This window comes from Cyclopterus lumpus, chromosome 6 (assembly GCF_009769545.1).
Source record: "Cyclopterus lumpus isolate fCycLum1 chromosome 6, fCycLum1.pri, whole genome shotgun sequence".
In the NCBI taxonomy this organism is placed as follows: Eukaryota; Metazoa; Chordata; class Actinopteri; order Perciformes; family Cyclopteridae; genus Cyclopterus; species Cyclopterus lumpus.
In genome coordinates, this window is record NC_046971.1 from 17,159,351 (window position 1) to 17,181,855 (window position 22,505).

Genomic DNA, 22,505 nt, shown 5'->3' on the forward strand with positions numbered 1-22,505 from the left:
CTGGGCCAGGAGGCTACACGCTCGTCCCTGTGCGGAGGCTGGAGGGTGGACAGTCACACAATAGAACAGTGTTTGGCAGAGCGGTTATTGGGTGTGTATCACCCCACAGTATCCTGCTCTCCTCTGTCTTTCAGAGAGTGTGTCTTTCACACAACAAAAGACCCACGCATGCTTGTGCTATTTTCATGTCAGTGGAAACTAAAGGCCAGATGTAATCCTTCACTCATGAGCCTGACCTTTTGTTTTCCACACTTAAAACCACCAAAACACCTGTTTTTCACACATCTAACCTCTGGCACACGCACACGCACACACACACACACCACATTCCTCTCACTGTTTCCTAAAGATTCTGTGCAACACACAAGTCTTCTGTTGGAAGCACTGAGCGTGATTTTCAGAGAAAATAACAGTGAGATTGATGAATGAACTTTATTGTATGTCTCTCTGAGTTTCAGCACACAGGGTTAAAAATATCCATGTAGTTGCTTGCTCTGGTGGACCCTAATCCTGTTCCTTATCTTAACATAATTCAAGAGGGACAGAGGGGCATTCAGAAACTTAAAGTAGTCTATTAGTATTGAGGCTAAAAATAATCATTAGTTTGACATGTTAGCATATAACCATGTCTTTCAAAATACAAACTACCGATGTGGAGACAGAAAAGCATTCAAAGCTGAAGCTGCAGTACCCTCAAGCTTTCACTTGAATATTTTCGTGTAAGCGATTCGAGATGTTTCTGAATAAAAAAAAGGCATCACAATTACCGATCTCACTCACACAATCACATACTCGCACACGCCAGCTCGAGCCTGATAAAATACCAGACCGAGATAGACAAGAGATGTGAGGTCTGGTCGTTGTCCCCTGACACCTCTGGTGACGCCCGGCTGCAAGGGGTCACGGGTCAGAGGTGGCGCTCAGCTGGGGCTAAAAGGGGAAATAACCTTATCAGCTGTGTAAAATGGGGCTTCCCTAAGTCACTGAGTGAGAACACCCACACACATTAATCACTGCAAGACCCAAGCTAAGATGGAAAGATTGGAAAGCTCCTATCTTTGGGGACTGTGAAGCACACATACGTAGAGTTAAAAAGGATTTCTTGTCTCAGACATTTGCTGTGATCCAGCTTGAAGCTTTTGGCTTGTAAAGATGTTTTCTAGGAAGTAAAACCCCCAAAAAAGGTTAAAACTAAGATTGAAAGAAAAAGGATTTGAATGTGTGAAATGTGAAAGCCGTATAAGCTTTTAGTAATAATTTATATACCACACCCACACCGTTGCATGAAGCCTCAAGCTTTTGATAACTTTCCATCTTGAAGGTCTTTACAGTCTTGGAATGTGAAGATGATCTAATTAAAACCTAAAAGTTCAGCGCCTTTAAATGGTCAAAGAACAAATGTTATTTTTAGTTATTTAAATATATATTTATATTATTTACTGATGAATCCAGATAGATTTTAAACTATAATTGGATTTAGAACCTATTTTTAACACAATTTAAATAAATGATTTATGGCATCTTTTAACTTCTTCTTAGGTAATTGCATAATCACACATTAACTCTTCCTCCTGGCTAAGTTAATTGACATGGTGCCCCCATATAACGTAGCTTTTAATAGGGTTCGATTCCCTGCAGTGTCGAGATTCCCTGCAGAGACGAGTTCAGCTGGGAGAAGCATTGAAGAACTAGAACGGGCACTCGGTAGAGCGCATACCTTCGCCGAACATTTTGGCATTAGTTGCATGCCAATCGGATAAAAATGTACCGCGTTATGATAAAAATACGATTTTGACCTTTTTATGACATTGATCTTGACCTTGACCTTTAACCCGATCGCTCCCAAAATCGAATCAAATGGTCCCCGGATAACAGCCAATCATCCCACGAAATTTCATGCGATTCGGTTTAATACTTTTTGAGTTATGCGAATAACAAACAGACATATTTACAAATAAATACACAGCGATCAAAACATAACCTCTGCAAAAGTATTTTGCAAAGGTAATAAATAACTTCTAACAGTCCACTCTAATTCTCAACACTGGGTAAGCTGACTCTCCAAAAGAAGCAGGTACCGGTCCGTGGATCAATTGGTACCGGGCCGCACAAGAAATAATTAATAATTTCCGTTTTATTTATTATCAGAGTATGAACGATCTTTTATTTTGAAAAACCTTGTATTTTGAAAAATGACCGGATTCGCTCGTTTGCATCCCGGGGTTTGTGCGCCCAATTTTAACCCACAAGCTAGCAAAATGAGTAAGAAACAGACGTCTTTGGATATTTTTTTTGCGAAAGGGAAAAGGTCTAGTGAAGAGACAGAAGAAGAGCCTACGAGTTCAAAGAAAAAGAAAACTTTTACCAGACAATACCAGGAGACCTACTTAAAATATGGGTTTATCGCGGCAGGTGATTCCCATATTCCAAGCCCGCTCTGCATAATATGCGGCGACCGGCTTGCTAATGAGGCAATGAAGCCTTCAAAACTGCTTCGCCACTTGCAGGGCTCCCATTGATTTGGCATTATGGTGAGTAAAAATTTCCATACACTTTATATTAGTTTTTGTGGTGTATCTGTATCTGTGCAGGCATGTAAAACGTACGCACGTAACTCTCAAAGGGTCGGTGCACTAACGCGCCGCACCAACACCCCCCCGGGCCGCGGTAAAATTTGCCAAGCGTTGACCGGTCCGCGGTGATAAAAAGGTTGGGGACCACTGCTTTATCAGAAATGCTCCTTTTCTCTCAAGCCAGTTGTTGGATTGACAGCAGCTGGCTGGTGGTAGTGGTAATAGAGAAATGACCACGCCAGCATCTTACCAGACCAAAGTGACACGTGCACGTACATTTACATGCATGTTTGATGTGCAGCAGCTGAGCAGCTTATTAACTGTCCAGCCTGCAAAATGACGTTAGCAACGCACTTCAGCCAGGTGAATGTTTGTTTGTTTGTTTGTTTATGTGGTTGCTCGTGCAACAACTTAAAAGGTGCAGGACAAGACGTGTGCTCATGTTTGTAAGTTCTGTAAGAAGGACATTTTAGCGGGAAAACTAATGAGGTCACTCTTCGACTGGGCCAGACAAATGAAATGCTATTTAAATTCACTTGGACTCAAAGTAGTTCCAACAGTGTAACTGTTGAGCTGTAAATGTGGTCTGCAAAAACATACCACCACCTCGGAAAAAAGACACACGCGCACACACACACACACACACACACACACACACACACACATTAGGAGTGGAAGGATTCAAGATGGCTTTGGTTCCCCACAGCCCTGAAAAAAATCGCCATAAGCGCCTCAATACAACTAACCCTAATCCTAAACATGACTTCAGCGTTCTCCCCCTTATCCTCACCCCTCCTTAACTCTCCCTCTTTCTCTTTCTAATCATGTTTTATACTTTACATTCCGGGCCAACTCTAGTGCCTGTGGCTATCTAGTCTCGTTCAACATTCCCCCGTTTCCATATGTGACTTCACACAATGTGCAGCAAAGGGACAGTATAGCTCTATTATTGGACGACGAGGGTTTATTGCTTTCGCTGGCTTATTGTGCACTGCTGGGGCTGGAAATACAATCCACTGTATATGGAGGCTGGTTTTGTTTCCTTTATGACACAGGGAGACGGATATTACACAGACCCAACACGTCCACATAAACATAACTTCAAATACACCCTTTCATAATCAATCTATTGCTTTTTGAGATGAGGTCACCATCGAAAACACTGTGATGAAGTGAAAAAAAAAAAAAAAAAGGCAAGATATAATGGTGGCAGTATATGCACTTTGGTTTGGAGAACAATTCTCATTGTACCATTTTTTTTAACTGGTCGCTGTGGCCACAGTAAAGACGGGACCTTATTGGCACATCAAGGGCTGGCTGTTTTATTTGCCCATTTTAAAAAGAAACAGTTAACCTCCCTTTTAAGAACAAGCTGCCTTCTATTCAGTTTTCCAACAAGTAACACTATGGGCAGCAGGCTGGGCAAAGAGGCACAAAGTGTGTGTGTGTTTGCACTAATTGCTCCCATTCTGTCTGTGTGATCAGCTCATTTTCTCTCAATTGGACCCTCAAGAGAGCGAGAACAGAGAGCCAGTCAGTTTGGATGGCAGACAACATGCTCATTGAGGAAAGGCCTGAACCTGAACTCTAGATCGCTGCGGACGCACGCACGCACGCACGCATGCACGCACGCACGCACCCACACACCCACACACCCACACACCCACACACACACACACACACACACACACACACACACACACACACACACACACACACACACACACACAATCAGTGAATCACAGTACTCAAGACTTAGTTGGAGGTTCATATTATTTTCAGAAGAGGAAACTACAGTCAAAATGTCACTGGCCAGTTGGCGGTGTGAATCTCACAGATACCTAAAAATGCTTAAAACCTTTATTGTGATGGATGTTTGAAACCACTCACCATGAAATAAATATGAACTCTGGCTACATTTGGTTTTCGCCAGATGTGAAGTCTTTCCATTCTGGAATTAAATCGTTTGAGCCTTGAACTTATAATTAATACCAAAAAAACGGAGTAACCTCTGAACATATGTGTCCCCTGGCCAGTCTGCAAGTAAAGTTTTGAAAGTGGGCAGATATTGAACAATAATTGTGTGAAAATGCAGAATTGTAAGGCTCACGCATGTTTTGAGCCGGCAGGACCAATTAACACTGGAGCTTCATCTTCTCACCATTTTTTCTTTTTCTGTCGCACACTCGGTCGCTGAAAATGCATTGTTTTAGTGACATCATGCAATTTCCCGGCTTATCAGCTTTATTCATTTTTTTGTGAAAGACCGAACTTGTTTCATGTTTGCTCATTAGTTTCGTCATTGTTTTAAACTTTCACCTTTAAAAAATAAACGCTAAGACAGAGACTGAAATAACCTCAGCATAAGACACGTCTGTGTCTGTGTCACACAGACGCATGTGGCGCTGATTCATTATCACTTCAAGGATAACATGAGGCTCATTTCTGTGACTCACTGATTACTTATTAGATTGATTAATTCTCTCCTCCCTAATTATTCTCTTGAACACTAAATTAAAAATTCACACGTGAGCTCAGACGTCAGGCACTGTTCAGTTTAAAAACTGTTGTTGCTGCAGCGTGGTTCTCACAATCCAACGGGAGGTTTTGATAGAGGGTCTTATGAGTTTGACGTTTCAAAGAACTGGATCCAAATTCCCCCTATAAATCTAAAAGCTCTCTGCTGATTAACATTCCATGTTGGGCTTGGTAGAGAGCAAAACCATGACGCAGAACCGGGTGAGTCAAATGAGAGGAAAGAAAAGCGTGGGTCAGGGGGATGGTGGAAGTGTTACGATTAGGACTGGAGGTTCACTCACTCTTTCAGTCACTCCTTTCCTTCTTTCTCCTACTCTCTCTTACAAACTTAATCTTTGGATTGGGTTTCACAGCAGAGTGGAAAAGGCTCCGGAAAGGAACGGCAAACCACTTTCTGGGCAGCCACACAGACAAGTGTGCTGTACAGTATATGTGTGTGTCTCTGTGCGTGCTACAAGGTGCAGCTTATACTTGCATCGACTACAGACAGTGAATACGTATCCAGGTCCTCTCTTATGTTAATAGTTTGACATAAAAAACTTAAAAATACTCCATTTATGCGCAAAAGTCAAACATACAAAACTATACTTTCATAGATGTACTAAGCTAGACTAAATAGACGGTCAGTGCTGTATTCTGGTATATTATACTATTGGATTATTACTAATATTATTATTATTGTAGCATTTTAGTGTTGAAGTTGATCAAGTAATCACTGCTTGATACACTGTTGGATGGTTCTATAACATATTATATGTGTTCTATGTATCTCAATTACATGAGTACATGCACTATGTTGCTTTCCATTAGTGGCTACGGAAAAACCTGCACAGTCAGCACAATAAACAAGAGAGGCTAGATGTACTTCTATAGAGAGACAACTACTTGTATAGAGCACTGTTGCATTAACCCTCTTCCTACTATCATGCTCCAATAAAGACTGCATTATCAAAGAACAACCACACACACACTGCATCCCATTATAACCTGCCATGGATAAGATAAATAGAGAGGATGAGTATGCATTATTTCATGGGCATCTCAGCATTATTTTACAGCAGCGGGGAGTGCACAGAGAAGAGCTTTGTTCAAAAGGCCTGCAGCTCTTTTGTCTGCAGTAATGAGTCGGGTTGGTCCATTTACAGCTGCCTGACTCTACTATTGTCCGTGCCATTGTTGACAACAACTGTCCTCACTGTGAAAGACTGAAGCGAGGGGAGAGTTTGATGCTGGGACGGGATGCACATCGGTCGTAACATCGGCCGGTTAGAGTGGGCGGGGTACCTCATGCAATTCGTCAGGTAATCAATGCCACTGTCAGAACATGTGTAAGAGCGACACACTGACAGTAAATCAATGGACCACCCAACCTCAGACACACATGATGACATTCTGATTAATGCAAACACATTCATATCAGCCCAGGATTAAATAATGGTATGCACCAGGCATCAAAATCCCAAATCACGTGGCCATGTGTCAGTCTTGCAGATGACAACCGAGCACAGATAGCAGCTCTGCATATTCTGTGTGTGTGCGTCTGTGTGACCTGGGTGTGTTAGGGACCTGCAGGGCGTGTCGGGATGTCCACCTCTTTAGCAGGAGGCAGTAAACTACCTTTAGCCAGACCAGTCACTTCATTCAACTGGCTGTATGACCCATCTGACACCCAACAGGGTTTAAAGCTTCCCCCTGACCCTGCACACACGCACGCGCGCACACACACACACACGCACAGGGAGTGTCCACACCTCAAAAGGAGCCTGCTGAAAAGGTCCATCCTCTCAGCTATGTCACCTTTTGACCCACAAAGCAACACTTACTCACACAAAGTCAGACCCTCACGTTTATGACGGCCTCCTCAATGTCCACGAGCTGACAAGTGCCCACATGGGGGTCAGCGCTATGGGGCTCACTTAAAGTTAAACAAAGCCTCATTGTGTCCATGTCATCGTTACACAAGTGAACACGCATACTTAGACACCTGCAGTGCAAGTGACCTGGACTCGGGGGTCGGGACCTCCACAATGCAAGATGGATATAAAGGGGTAATAAGACCTTACATAATAAAGGGGTAGCAGGATAATGACAACAAATTAGAAACACTTGTTTCTTTTTACGAAATACATTTACCTCTTCTCTCTTTTCCTTGTCTCATAAATAATGCTAACATTCTTTAACATTCTCTATTCACTCCGTTTAACTGTTCAAAACTCATCAAGTGGACATTGCCTTATTTTAACCACTGCGGATATATGCTACACAGACAGACAGTAAAGGATGTTTGGCTGAGGGTTCCGGAGACATCTATGTTGTCTTTCAGTCCTCGGACTGATACAAGTATCACTCTTTCCTCTTCCTATGGAAACTAGGATTGTTCTTGTGTGACCGTCTCTGAACTCTTTTGCACACTTTGTGCAAGAGAGGAGCCAACTAGCAATAAAAAGAATGGATTTTCTTAAAAACTCAAGGAGTAAAAGAAATGATGAACAAAGGGAAGAATTACCACTTGAAACAACTAAAGCATCACTACTGTCATCTTGTCTTTCAAACGCAAAGCAAACGGTGTTGCGACTCCAATACAAACAACTCGCAACGCGTCTGCTGCTTCTTCTCTGCAGGGGGGCACCTGCTCACACATTCCTCTGCCCATGCCTGGCAGCAACACAAATAAATTAGTGGGAGGTGAACACACGTGCGTGTGCATATGTGCACGAGGTGGCGTTTGTTGCCGTGTGTTTTCCCAGCTGTTCGCTGTGCAGGTGCTACAGGCGAGCTTGACTCAGTGTTAGTCATCGAAATACTTTATACGGTCATCTCAACAACTTCAGACAGGTTCAATCTCTGCAGTCGGTTTTAATGTGTCTGTGCCTCTCATTTTGTGTGTTTACGTATGAGTGTGTGTGTGTGTGTGTGTGTGTGTGTGTGTGTGTGGTGGTGGTGGTTGGGGGGGGGGGGGGGGGGGGGGGGTAGGTAGGTGTGTAGGTCACAAGAGGGTACTGATCCAGGGGTCTCTATGGACCACCCACTGAAGGCCTCCTCTCGCAGCAGCAGATGGAGGAGACGAGGAAAGGTATCACCGAGAGAGAGAGAGAGAGAGAGAGAGAGAGAGAGAGAGAGAGAGAGAGACTGTCTTTTTCAATCACCTCCATATTTCTTCTAACTATTAAAGCAGAGCGACAACAAACAGTGAACTTTAAGCAGTAGGACCAATATCAAAGTCAAAGGCCATTTGAAGCTGGGCAGTTCTCACGAGTGTGCATGTGTGTGAGTTAATGCATTTCTTCCTGAGTATCGCAAAAGACCCGGTCAATTCAGTCCAACTGACGTTCCCACAACCCTTCCCAAGCCACAATGACTACATAATAGCAGACAGACTTTAAGCTTTTCCTAACGCACAAACACACAGAAACTCACACCCTGGACAACTCAGGCATGAAATTTACACTGGCCACATTGTATATTACCAACTACGCCCTTCACAGAAATTAATAAAAACCTAGGTTGGCAGGAAGCAATCGATAAATCATTAGACACACACACACTTTTTGAGTGAAACTGTGCTACAATGGGAACAAAGTCAGGGAATGGGAGAAAGTTGCCAGATTGTTGTACAGTCGACGCACTGAGACTTGTAATATGTGTCACAGTCTAACCACCATGCGTATTGTTAGTAAATCATGACGAGTGAGAGGAGCTAGCCACATCCTGACCACACACAAAAACACACAAACCCCTCTACCTTTCCCAGACAGACCAGACTGCCCAGCAGAGACCCTTTAAAAGGAGTGGTGTGGGTGTGTGAATGTTTTAGAGGAATGTTTGTGTGTACAAGTTGGGGAGAGGACTATTCTTGCACATGCTCACATAGCTCCTGTGCAAACAGCAGACTGAGTGACAAATCTGTTTTCATTCTCCTTTTCCCAATGTCGAAATGGGACGATGGCGGCTGAGCATGTGTGCATCTCCATCGACTTCCCCCTCCTTCATTTGTTCCATGTCTGTCAGGTTTTCACTCGTCACAATCTCTCTTTTCTGCCCAATCCAACATCTTTTTTTAATTCTTGTCCTGAATTTTAGTTATTGTACTTACTTACTCATTCCAAGATAAACAACAGCCCCTGCTTTACCCACTTGGGAAACCCCATGACCACAAATGGCTAGACAGACAGAAGGCGAGGCAAGGGATATTTCATTCAACCGCTTGCCAAGTGTTCAGAGTTGGGGTTTGATCACACACACACACACACACACACACACACACACACACACACACACAAACACACACACACACACACACACACTACCCTGGGACAACTCCCATTCTCCAATTTCAGCCTGTGAAGTCTCAGAAGGGCTTGCAAAAAACTGCAGGGTGATAATTAGCTCCATTTACCTTTTGCCTCTTGAGAGAAACATGGGAAGAAAATAACACACACCATAATGAAGATGAGAAGGAGCTGGGGAGAACTTGTGTTAGGGAGCAATATACTGCATTAAGACCGTGGTGCTATTTAAAGAATGGTAAGAAAGGAGAAGATCCTCCCAACAATGTGAAACCCAGGGATTACTGTGCAAGTTTAACAGCTATATATATATGTGTGTGTGTGTGTGTGTGTGTGTGTGTGTGTGTGTGTGTGTGTGTGTGTGTGTGTGTGTGTGTGTGTTTGTGTGTGTAATGATGCCTTCCCCAGCCGTTGTCTGAACTACAGGTTCCCAGAAGCTCTGTGCAGGAAGTCTCTGGCTAACCTTTGGCCAGAGGAGAACTGGCAGGGTGCACGGAGAGAAGGTGAAAAACAGGAGGAGAAGCGGAATATGGAAAGACAAAGTTCGGAGGACAGAAGACGCCAGTTTTTCTCTGATTTTTCGACTGCGGCGACACACAAACCGGCTTGCGGGCGTGCGCGCACACATAAGTGTGACAAAGAAAGCCCAAACAGAACGCCAGAGAGTGTTAGATGCAGAGCTGCATGCAGAAATGCACAAGCCAGGGCATGAATAGTAGTTGACCTCACAATGCAGGCCAAGCTGAGCGCTAACCTCACCACCCTCTAGCTCCCGACACCAGTCGGTCACAGGCTAATTGCAGCCTTCAGAGCAGAAGTGCACTAGAGCCAAGAACCACATGGCAGGTTCATCTCCTGCTCTGTTTTTTTATGTTTTTCGTCTCTGTGCATGTCACTGTCCCTGCCTTTTTTTACGCTTTGCTCTCCTCTCTGTCTCTAGCCAAGTAGATACACCAGACTCACTTTCCCACAAGAGTCTCAATCTCCACATGTTCAACCAATTTAAAAACACATTATGTACACTTCTCCCCTCTCTTCCGCTGCTAAAGTTGTTCACTTAAGTGTCCCACACCGTGTAAAATGTAAAAGTAAAATGGTTTTGAAATCTCTTCAGTCACTGTCTCACATACACAAAAGAGAGATGGAGCTCCTGGGAGGTTTCCACGGGGTCGAGACAAGACTAAAGTTTGTGTCTCCCTGCATGGGGCTGGAAATGATAGCTATCCAGCCAGACATGATGGATGTCAGGGATCTCAGCAGCAGATATCACACAGACATCCTAATGAGGTTAAGAAGCACGAGTTGTCACACCTGCATACAGAGGAAAAGCCAACCACATGCTGATAGTGTGAATCCTTTCCATCTCTGTCTGCCTGTTTGCTACTTATCAGTCTGCGTCCTTATCTCGAGTGATTTTAGATTTTCTTTGAGAGTGTCTGCGTGCGAATGCTGTTCTGTGTTATCTTTGTCTATTCAGACACCGGGATAGAGCCACAATGTTATCAGAGACACAGAGAAACAGCAAGGCATCTCTTCCCCGTGCTTTCACATGTGGGATTGCCTCTCTGGTAACTGTCATGAAGTGTCCCATTGTTCTCCTAAGGATCCTGTCTGCAGACCTAGTGTCAAAACAATGACATAAAACAACTTTATCTATATATTTGTATGAAACCACCTCTATGAGTAAAATATCCTTGCATTCCAGCTGGGGCTCAGCTGACCGGCTGGGTTGGTGTTACAGTATTTATGACTTGCTGACCCTCAGGCCGACTCCCCCCCGTTGCCCACTTTAAACCACTGACACATCTGCCCCCTTCAACCCCATCATGCAGACACACACGCCCCTTCTTAGCACCTGACTGGACTGCTGAAAGACTCCTCCTGGAGCTTTGGAGATATTCCCTACCAGAAGCAGACTTTTAACTAAAGACAAAGCATAGAATTGTCAACGGTCTGCTTATTGGCAGAAAGGTGTGTTGACCTCTCCAGCTACACAACTTTCTTCTTCTTGACCTCTACAAGAGCGAATACTCGGCTGGGTCTTTGATTATATTTTTAACTACAGTCAGGCTGCCTTTGAGTGTGTCTTTACATCCCCTTTTAACAGAAGCACCATAAGGCCAGGGCACACACACACACACACAATAATGATAATACTTGTTTAATAGAGACGAAATTAGTCACACTTGTATCTACGGGCCACGCGGGTGGAACAAATGTCTAATCCTAACATGTTTAATATTCCCATTGGGTTTGTAAAGAGTTCAACAGAATCGGGTTTGATGAGTTGATGATCATGTTGGCATTTTAGAGGCTGTATTTTGCTCTTTGAGGTGGAGAAGAAGAGGAAGCATTGACGGGTGTTCTGAGCCTGGCTTACGCCATGGCCTGTTTAACTGCTGTCTGACTGACTTCCTCTGCAACTGCCGCTCCACTGCATAGACGGAGACACACCACCGGCACAAAGCCAGACAAGATACTAATAGTCTAATTCATATTCACACATTATGCACCGAGACACAAGGCAAAGGGCAGAATTAGGTTCAACCACTGAAAAAAGGGAAAACAGTGGGCACCCATCTTATGAAGATGAGCATCATTAGCTGTTAGACACAAGTTGAACCGAAGAAAATTCCACCCGCAAACAAGGCATCCTTTCATCAGTGTGGAATTCCACAACACGCCGCCCTATTCCCACTTCCATCTTCTCCCTCCATCTCTCCAATGCTCAATAGGCAGATTATCTCAATGTTGGAGAGTAAACTTGGCCACCGTTGCGAGAGCGTGTCATGTCCTGCGCTGTCTGCGACCCTGCAGCGGAACACAGATGGGCAACACGACACATATAGACAGACAGAAAGACACCGCAGATGTAGCTCAATAGACAATTAATTCACACAAAAATATTCAAATGCAAAGTTCAACAGATCGTTGTAATATATGGGATCGTATTTTTCATATCGCAGCAGCCTCATGTGCGGGCAGTCAAGCCGTAAAAGTTCTCCCTCGCCGCACAAACACAACACAGACTCAAACCCAAAACACACTCCTCAGCATTTGAAAGGAAACCCATAGACATGGTGATTATGTGTAATAAGAAGCCTCTTCCCTCGGCAGCGGGAATACAGAGCAACCTGATGATGAATGTTCCCGCTGTGTCTGTGTCCCCCAAACATTATGTTTGGGGAAACCTTTATGTTTATGCACACTTAACTCTGAAATAATTACCTTCCTAAAATTACACATCTTCTGTTGGTTACCTATAAGATGTGAACTATTTATATTGATTCCAGGAAGAAGTCCACATGTGGTGCATGTGTGTGCAGATCTTATCAACAGAAAAAGGTTTTGGCCAAGTGTGTCCTGTCTTGATAGAGTTTGTTTTCCTGTGCCCACATGTGTTCTCCATATGGCTCTAAATGTGCCCCTTCCTTCCACTAACCACGAGGGAATTCCAGGGAGCCTTACTGTACATACTTTCCGGCGAAATATGCGGTGTGAGCCGCTGTGGCTTTTTTTTTTTTTTTTAAATCACCACGTTTATCAGACTGACCTTGGCCCAACAGGTGATGTTTTTAGGAGATGGCACTGGCAGGAGATGGAAAAGGAAAGACTTTGTAAAAATGTAGTTTTAATGTAGCCTCAGTTTCACTGTAGAGAGCAAGTAGGAAGTAAAAAGAGGCCAGGGTAAGGTACAGGAAGATAGGAGAGATGAACAGACAAGGTTAGGGCCAGTGCCAGAGACTGCAATCAATGTGGATCGAGAAGAACCGCGAACAACAATAACAAGACACAGATAAAAAAAAAAAAAGCAGAGAGTATGTTGGAAAACAGATGACCAGGTTTGATAAAGCATAACAGGAGAAACTCTCAGGCACGAAAACTTCTAGATGTCTTAAAAACCCAATGAGGTTTGGTTATCAACACAGCTTGGGGGAGGAGCGACGCATCTTGTGATGCGGGGAAAAGGGGATTTAAACAGGCCGCCGAGCTTTGATGTTTACGTACGTGTTGTTCCTGACAAAGCTGGGGGCTCGATGCGCAAACAACCACATTCCAGTGTCTGATGGAGAGAGACGAGACAGTTGAGAGAGCGGAGGGTGGTGAGAGAGAGAGAGAATGAGTATCAGCCTCACAGTTGCAATAAAAACGGATGGAGACACACGGCATCTATTCCTGTCGCTGGAAGGTCAGCCGACTTTTCAAGAAAGTAAGAAAGAGCAAACCCTTCTCGTCCTTGTGCTTTCATTCCAAAAGAGAGCTGCATCAAACATAACTCGACACCCGCAGTCTCCAACTCTGTGAATGGATGCCTGTGTTTACGGTCACACAGTCCGTCCTCAATCAACTCTGCTGACTGAAGAGCCAACACACTCCGGCCAACACACACAAATAAATATGCACATGCACACACAGTCCCGTTCAAAGGCACGGATACCGTGAGCGTCAGAGGAGAGAGACCGAGAGAGACCGGCTGAAGGGCAACAGATCTCACACACACACACACACACACCTCAGTTAACCTGTCATGATGGTCACTTTGCCTCCTGAAGCTGGCACACTCACTGACAAGCTTGTCGTAGAAGCTGATGTTGCTTCTCCATTCTCCTTCTTGTTCCTTTTCACTTTCTCTCTCACTCCTTCCAAATTCTCATTCTGGAAAATTGGCTGGCTGTTCGGGGTGTTGGCGAAACTGTTTCCAACATCATACAAGCCGTGAACTTTCGCTCAATTTATAGAAGACGGTCTTGTGAGGCCGGTCTAGATTTCCCAGTGCAGAACGCAGGAAGTACTACAGGTATGCCTACCCGATATGTTTATATTTAAAAGACGTTTTGCTCTAAACCTGAAAGGCACTCAAGAGTAAAGAAGCAGAATTTAAAAATGCTAAACACAGTGTCTTTGTCCACTGAAAGATGTTTGCTTACTCCACCCTCTGCACACTCACAACCTTAGTACACAGTTGTTTACTACCCATGGAGTTTTTTTTGCTTCCCTTTGTCTTGCATGTCAACTATAGTGACAGCAAGATAAATGATCAAAACGCTTTCAAGTCTACTTGTGTGTACACTAGTGTGTATGTAACGGATATCTGTCCGTACATAAGCGTGAAAAAGGTGACCAGAGGAGGAGAGAGTCATGAGTGAAACAGTGCGTCTACAGACCGGCACGCTTGCTTTTCCAGTGCGATATGTCGGCAATTTGCCATTCAGGCTCCACACACTGCTGCTCTGACTCCGCTGGACAAAGAGGTCACTGACAGCATCACAAAAAGCGCCTTCTCTCTCAGCCGTTTACAAAAACAACAGTTTAGGCATGAAAAGGGAAAAGAAAAACATCACTTTCCTAGCGTTGGCTGAAGAACATCCAAAAGAAGTTTCTTCGTGTTCTTTTTATTTTCAGTGACGGTTAATGGAAGTGCGCACAAATGTGCACGTGCACACGCACACATGCACACATACTTCCTCAGCTGCTTGGCTTTGGCCAACCTGGTTATATGGATCATAATCAGGGAGGATATGTGGGGTTGCAGCTCCATCTCTCCATGGCTCCATCCAACAAAGTCAGTGTGTGCCTCCAACAGATTTCACCAGAGAACACAGCAAGGGGTTACAATCCCTGGTCAGATAAATCTGTTTCCACTTAAACCACACACTCCCTGAACCCCCTTCCATGCTCACTCTACTCACTTCCTCCCCCAGTCTGCCCATCTGATCTGCTTGTGTGTAATTAAAGATTACAACCAAATCACCCACACGATGGTGTTGTATCAACAACAGCGACTGGCTTCAATTGTGTTCAATGTTGTTGGAGCACACCGGCATAGAAGCTGATGCATGTCAGCTAATGCCTATTAGCAATTAGAAATGTGATGGTTGGCATTGATTTTCAGGGGAAAAGGGCAGGAAAACTGATGATTTGTGGTTTGACAGAGACTTCACTCTTTGTGAGCTCTGCACAAATGTTTAAAAGCGAGGCGGGACGGATGGGCATGGCCACAGAAACAACCAAATTATAAAACTGAAATGGAGTACTGTGTGTGTCTTTTTCTTCGCAATGGGGCTGCGCTCGACCAAAAGAAACTCATGCGATTTTGACGACTGATCAGTAAGGAGATTTAATAGACAAATATGTAAAAACAAAGAATCACAGGAGGCACCACTTATACAACACATATTGTGTTTACCAGAGATGTGCTCATAAGTTTCTTGGAAATAAGTCATTCAGCATGAAAAATGCATTTATTACAACTAATTGCCAAAAGAAATCTTAGTTGACTAAGATCAAAGCGACTGATGAGATGAATATTGCAAACCATATGCTGCAACACTTAATTAAACTATGTATGTCTTAAACAACTGAGTGAGAGGGGGGTGTGGCTGTAAGATGGATAGTCTTTTAGTAGCAATGACAGATTTCTTACAGTGACTGACTGCACTTGGTTTATGTCTAGGGTGGGTACAATAACTACTCTAACATAGTAGCTTATTATGCACATGGTCTTTTCTGCTTTTCCAGTCATAATTCCGATGTATTTTGCATTGCGCAAATACACTTTGTCTAGTCAAATACCTACAAGGAGTTAAGTTAGACGGCGTTTTCTTTTGCAACTCAACATTAGTCTCATACATTAAACCCAATGTTTTCCTTTTTAGCTTGTGTTGCTATAGCTACTGATTCAGTGGGCAAGCTCGGCAACCAAAGGCAATATGATCCAAGAAGGTATAAGCACTGATTAGCCTGTGCAATTAAAAGCAAAGTTGGCTCTTCGGCCCCTGTCCATGGTTTCAGAGGCGAACAGCATCACCTTCAAGTCATTTGATCACCAAGAAGTGTAAAACCTCACCAGGCCCACGGGGCATGTGTGCATATGTTAGTGTATTTCTCATTTCCATCTTAATACAGTAAACAGCAATTAAATATGTACTATGACCACAACTGACCTTTAACCTCTGACCCTTAACACCGAAAAATCATATATTTCAGTTGTATTACGACTAAGCCAGACTCCCAACACAGGTGCATGTGGCAGTGCTGTCTCTAAGCCAGACTTCACACAGAGATGATGGGATGCAGTGTTTGCTTTCAACAAAACCGCTGCTTGCAATGCACGAAGCGGCCTGGTCCAAGACTCCAGCCATCTTCCAGCCAGTCTTCCTGCTTCCCTCATTAGGTACTCCGGAGGCCCCAAACCAACGTGCAGGACAGATTCCCTCGAGAACCAAAGTCAGAACATTTTCCAATTCAAACAAGGCAAAGAGGCTCAATACCAATCTGAACACCCCTGTTCCTGACTCAAGCACTACTCTCCAAGAATGCGATTATAAAGAATAAGTCTGGGTTTGCAGAGGCACAGACGTTTTAAAGTTTGCGGTCACTATTCCTGTGTCTCTGTTTGTGTCCATTGCCATTTTTCTGTCATCCTCATCATTTTTGCTTCCTCCCTATCAGTACTTCACTGTAAAAGGTTTTAAAAATGCTCATGCTGCTGTAATGGACTAGGAGGAGCTTGGCTTGAGATCAAAATAATGACTGAAGTTTCAGGAAAGAAAGAGGAGCGAGTAAAGACGGGCTACACCCAGGGGAGTAAGCCCTCTGGGTTATTTGACTTTCATTGTTATTCATTTTACAAACTATTTGATCTGCATCAAAAGGATGTGAAATCAATGTGAGGTTCCTGAATCGATGTCATTGGTTTTGCAATAGCGGTGTCATATCTGCGAAAGCATTACTCATGGTTTTCCAAGAATAGTCTATACCCACACAAGTGTATTAAAGCACCACAGATGAGCATATTGAAACACATGTGCACACCAGCAGTCTAATCGGTCAGTGTTTTCACAGCTGGGACCAGACAAGACGCCTGTGCAAACAGTGACATGAACCATCACTGTGTGTGTGTGTGCGTGTGTGTGTGTGTGTGTGTGGTGTGGTGTGTGTGTGTGTGTGTGTGTGTGTGTGTGTGTGTGTGTAGCCGCTCTGGAGGTGGTACCCACACAAAAACACACACAGAAACAGAAATTGTAGGGATGTGTGATGGATTAACCCGTATTATACTAAAGCTGTATAACTTTTGGTTTTAACTCTATACACACTCGGATCTTCAAATGGTGCTCGTATGGTTTACCTAAATTCATCCGTGCAGTTATTCAGGGCAAACACAGGCTTGATGTTAATGTCTGCAAATTTTTGCAGCGCGCCTTTTGGATGAACATGAGTCTCTCACCGTAATATTAATATCTTGATATGTTTTCCAAAACCCTAGTTGATCCTGTTCCAGATTTGTGGAGCAAGGAGTGTATTTTGAGAGTGCTGGTTTCCCCATCTGTGTGACCACAGTGCGGGGCTGCTCTCCCTGCATCTTTCTGCCCACTGTTCCCACGCCTCTTTCTGGGCTAAATACATATTTAGGGGAATACTGAGCAGAAAATCTTGTGTCCTACTCTCTCAGTAAAGCTCTTTTTTTACTACTTTTATAGAGCTGGAGCAGAGAAACTGAACTTTGTACTTATTTAGTGCTGGACCAAATCAAAGTGTATTTATCCAGGTACATTTTGCTGAGCATGAATGCTCTCTTTCACATAGTCAGTGCTTCTGATTCATACTGTAGTACAAATTCACACCACAGACTTTCCAACCAAAATCTTCAACAACGCTGTTGGGAGTTAACTCTGTTGAAGGTCAAGTCATTAGTTTGCATATCTACAGTAATTAAATGAACCCATAAACAGCTAATTTAGGAAATAAAACCGGACACAACCACTCTGAGAACATTGTAAAGTGTCACAAAAACTCAAATTAGGCCGCACTTGGAAAACTCAGCCAGACCAGAGTTTAACAGACACACGTGTGCCAGTCATAAAGACCAATCACTTCATAGCCACTTTCACTGTCCATTAGTAAAGCTACTACTCTGCACTTTGAAATGCCCCACAGCACTATCAATGCAATATAAAACAGGAAGCTTGTGCTATTTCCTTGTGAGGAGAAATGAATGACAAATGGATTGTGTCTATATAACGGCACTGTGTAGTGGGTTCAACCAGAGATGTGGAGCCATTTGAACACATGCAAAGCAGACTAAATGGGTTTTCATGGTGTGCGTGTGTGTGTGTGTGTACACACGGGAATGTGCGAGTGTGTGCATGAGTAATGAATAAGATCCTGGCACATCACAACCGGGTTCCTCTAATGCACTCCCTGTGGACCAGAAGAAATAAACAGATAAAGATGAAGTGGACGTGAATGCAATAGAAAAGAAAAAAAAGAGAGAGAGAGACAAGAGCGAGAGTGAGCAAGAGAGGGCAGGAGGAGAGGAGGGAGGGAGTTTTCAGAACTGTTATTGGAGCCGTAGAAGTCATTTTGATTTAAAGAGTTCCAGATGTGGGCCAGCCCCTGAGAAAGAGAATGAGTCGGAGAGAAATCAAGAAGGAGGAGGATTTATCGGACTGTATCCTTCCACATGATCAGTAGTCTACACACCCATCCTGAGACCATCTGGTTTGAGAGCAGAATAAGCGGACATTGCTATTGTTTACACTGATGGTTGTGTGGGGGGGAAGCAGCGGAAAGTCTGTGGAAAGCAAAGTTTAGGGTGTGGGGTGTCAGGTGGTAAGGTGGTAAGGGAGTATGGGTATGTGGCTTGCACAGCCTGCTCTTGGCCATAAAAAGCTAGTGTGGTCAGAATAAGGGTCTGTTGTTATCTCACACACACACACACACACACACACACACTTTCAAAACCAATGACTGAACTCCCCAGAATAGGACCCAGCTAAAAGACATCCGGTGAAATACAAAAAGCTGCTCTTTAACTTATTTTGCAATGAAATCTCTCAAACTTAAGCACATGTCCATATAATGGGAAAATCCAATGCACTGCACTCTATTGTTTTTAACGCCTGCAGGCTTAAACGGAGGGCACATTGTGAAGAATCCAATGGAAACTGTATATAATGTGAAATGTAAGGGATCAGTGAATGGGTGTGTGCATGCGGGCTACTTTGTTTTAGATGTCGAATTGATCTCAGACCTTTAGAAAGTTGGCAGTGCTACAGCATTAACCCCTTCTTCACATACTGTACATGCCATGCTTGCAGGGAAAGGTGCTGCTGCACGATAACGTCTTAACTTCTATCAATAGTGATCCTGCGTCCCTGTCATAATAGCTATCTTTCTCTCTCTGTGTTATGCATGTTTATGTACATGGATGTGTATGCCCAGCTTCCCCAGCATTTGTTTTCACTCCCTCTGTGTTGGGCTAAGCTGCACGATCTCACAACAAAAGGCCATTGTGCTGCAGTGAAGAGCTCTGCTTCGGGGAGCTGGTAGTGGGCCACAAACAAAGGCTGGTTACAATGTCCCAACACAAACTCATGAATCAACTCAATACCGGGCTGCCAAAAGCAGCCACGGAAAGAGTGCTATGAGTCTACTGGGTTTTGACAAAGAGAGAAGGAAAAAAAGAGTTGATAGAAGATGGATGTGAGGGTGGAGGAAAACAAATGGACAGGGAGCAGGATGCACAGCTGGAGCTGGAGGAGGGAGAGATGGAAGATATGTGGAGATGGTGGTGGGTGAAAGGGATTTTGTCCAACGGGAGGAGAGCGGGATGAGGAAATGGAAGAAGGGGAGGATTTGAAAGAAGTGCAGCCAACACAGCAGGAGGATGAGAGGTGAAGTCAGCCTCCACAGAGAGCTGTGACAACATACAAGCCTCCTGCCTGTGCACTAAACGCTCTCCGCACCCCATATATTACAACCTTAGAACAAGAGTGACATATGAGGACTCAATCTTTTAGCTGGTCAATTGAAGTTGTCCAAATCAAAGTTGGCTGTTCAACAACAACAACAACAACAACAACAACAACGAAATCCAGCAGTTGTTTCTCCTCGTACGACCTTGGTCAGAAGCAAAATACCTTCTTTGTTCGTATGTGCCTCTGTTCTGTGTTTTCCTATTCTGACAGGTCAAATTAGCAACGGGTCTGTCAAATGCTCACGGCACAAGAACTGCTATTGTATCCAGCAGCAGGCCACATTACACCTTTTCCACACTGAGGGAGTGGAAAGTGGTGACCAGTACTCTGGAGGTAGAGTGTGTGAGAGAAAAAAATTAAAGTTTGGGGTGTTTTTTGACATCCATCACCACACAGCAACACACACACACGGAATGCTGTCATTTGAATCAATGAACCCACAGAACAACTGGACATGATGTTGGTTTACGTGTACACTGAAATAAAAATAAAAATAAATTGAAACATATATTTACCATTGGCGTTCTTCCCACAGATCAGGTGCTCATAGAGCTGCAGGACTCCCCACAGTTCCGCGTCATTGTTCACCACCCCCTCGAGGGCCTCCACGCTCATTAAGGCGCCCGCTGACCCCGAATCCGGCCACGAATGACCCCTCTCGGCCATCAGCACGCGGGCTCCTATCTCCTCCACCAGCGCTTCCATGCATGCGGTCAGGCATATAGCCGCATACTCGTGGATGCGCACGGAGATGCGGGTGTCCACCATCCAGCGGAAGAAGCGTCCCACGGAGAAGGAGAGGCCGCAGCGGGCGGACTTGCCCTTCCTCAGCAGCTCCCCGGCGCTCATGCTGTACATGGAGATGGCCTTGACCGTAGCAGAGACGCAGTGGTCGGCCAGAGCCCAGCTGAGCACCAGCCGCATGGCACTCTGCACCTCGAAGCGCGTGCAGCGGCAGTGCATGACGCTGAGCCGCTGAGCCTCTCTGGAGATGCGGATGAGAGCCCTGCGGAGGAGAGCGGACAGTCGCCTCACGGCCTCCGGAGAGAACGCAGGTGCAGGGCCCCCTTTGACGCTCATGCTCCCGGACACTTTGCGAAGTATCTTGGCCACCTCGTCTTCGTTCCAGGGGAACTCTTCCAACTCCGGCAAGCGGGGACACTTGGAGAAGATGTCCTCCGGGTCTTCTGGGAGGACGGTGTTGACCGTGTCCCAGCTGTTGTTCCGGCTGTTCATGGAGCCGGAGTAGTACCACCAGTTTCCCCGGTGAGGGGCCGTCATGAAGGCCTGGGAGTTCGACTTGGAGGAGGACAGGCTGAGGGACTTGCAGGAGTCCCCTGCCCCATAGCCGGAGTCCAGCGTCAGGTCCTCCAGGGTTTTCATGTGGACGTTGCTCAGACCAGCCATTATTGTGAAGCTATTTCGATTGGAAGACGCGGAAAACTTTGTCAACGGTGTACCTGAAGTCAACCAAGCAGCAGTCGAAACTCCCCCGCGGAGCTGGACAAACTGGTTACACAGCGGCACACTTGCCAGACATGCTGCCAAACAGAGCTCAGTTCAGGGTAACCAAACAACACAATTGCACGCGCAGATAAAAAAACCCTCGAGCAAATGTTCGTTGTCAAAACCACCCGATATTGAGGTGAACACACAAGACTAACGAGGGAGTTGAAGTCGCACCCGGCTCACCTTTCCCCGGACAGCGCACGGGATTTAAACTTTCCTCCGGGATCCACAGTCTTGTAAAACACGCATGAAATGTCAGACCCGAGCTCACGTGTTACAACATGTCCCGTTTAGCCGCTCGAGGGACCGAAAACTGTTCCGTTTCTGTAGACAAGCGTGGAAAAGTCCGAGACTACCTCATCGCTCTCCCGTCCCGGCGCTTGGTCAGGAACGCTCAGCCGCGGATGTGTGTGGGGAGGGACCGCTGCTGAATGACAACACGGAAGCAGCTCGAGCACCAATCAGGAGAGGGGCCGGCTTTTGCGGGCAGCCAATCAAGACCCGGATCCAAATGTTTTCTGAATTAGTTTTTCCTCAGAGAAGCATCAAATACATTCCCTTAACACGTGTGACCCAGATATGTCTGAAGGCTATTTGCTTTCTTGCGCGAGTAAAGTATTTTACACATTCACTCAAATCCATATGATAGCTTTGAATACTTCAAATGTTTTACACGTGGGTCCACAGTCTTTATTATTGGTATTACAATGTTAATGAAACGTTTACTACAAATGAAAAGAATAATGTATAATATAATTACCAGCTTTGGGCTATATAATAACTAATGGGTCAAGCAGACTTAGTTATCTTGTTGACTGAGGGACTTGGCTTGCTGCTTG

The 22,505-nt window shown here is 44.7% G+C and overlaps 1 protein-coding gene across 3 annotated transcripts in view; it reads right to left on the reverse strand.

Moving 5' to 3' along the window:
• Nucleotides 1-22,099, reverse strand: part of abtb2b (ankyrin repeat and BTB (POZ) domain containing 2b) — a 43,035-nt gene extending 20,936 nt beyond the window's left edge. For 2 of the 3 annotated variants that reach the window (XR_004609631.1, XM_034535993.1), the window contains exon 1: nucleotides 20,673-22,057. Coding sequence is in view for 2 of the 3 variants with exons in the window: in XM_034535993.1 (XP_034391884.1) it covers nucleotides 20,673-21,564 (892 nt within the window). In the remaining variant the exon portion in view is untranslated. Of the gene's footprint in view, nucleotides 1-20,672 lie in introns of all 3 variants that reach the window. The other variant, XM_034535992.1, reaches the window with a different exon arrangement.
• Nucleotides 22,100-22,505: the final 406 nt, after the last annotated feature.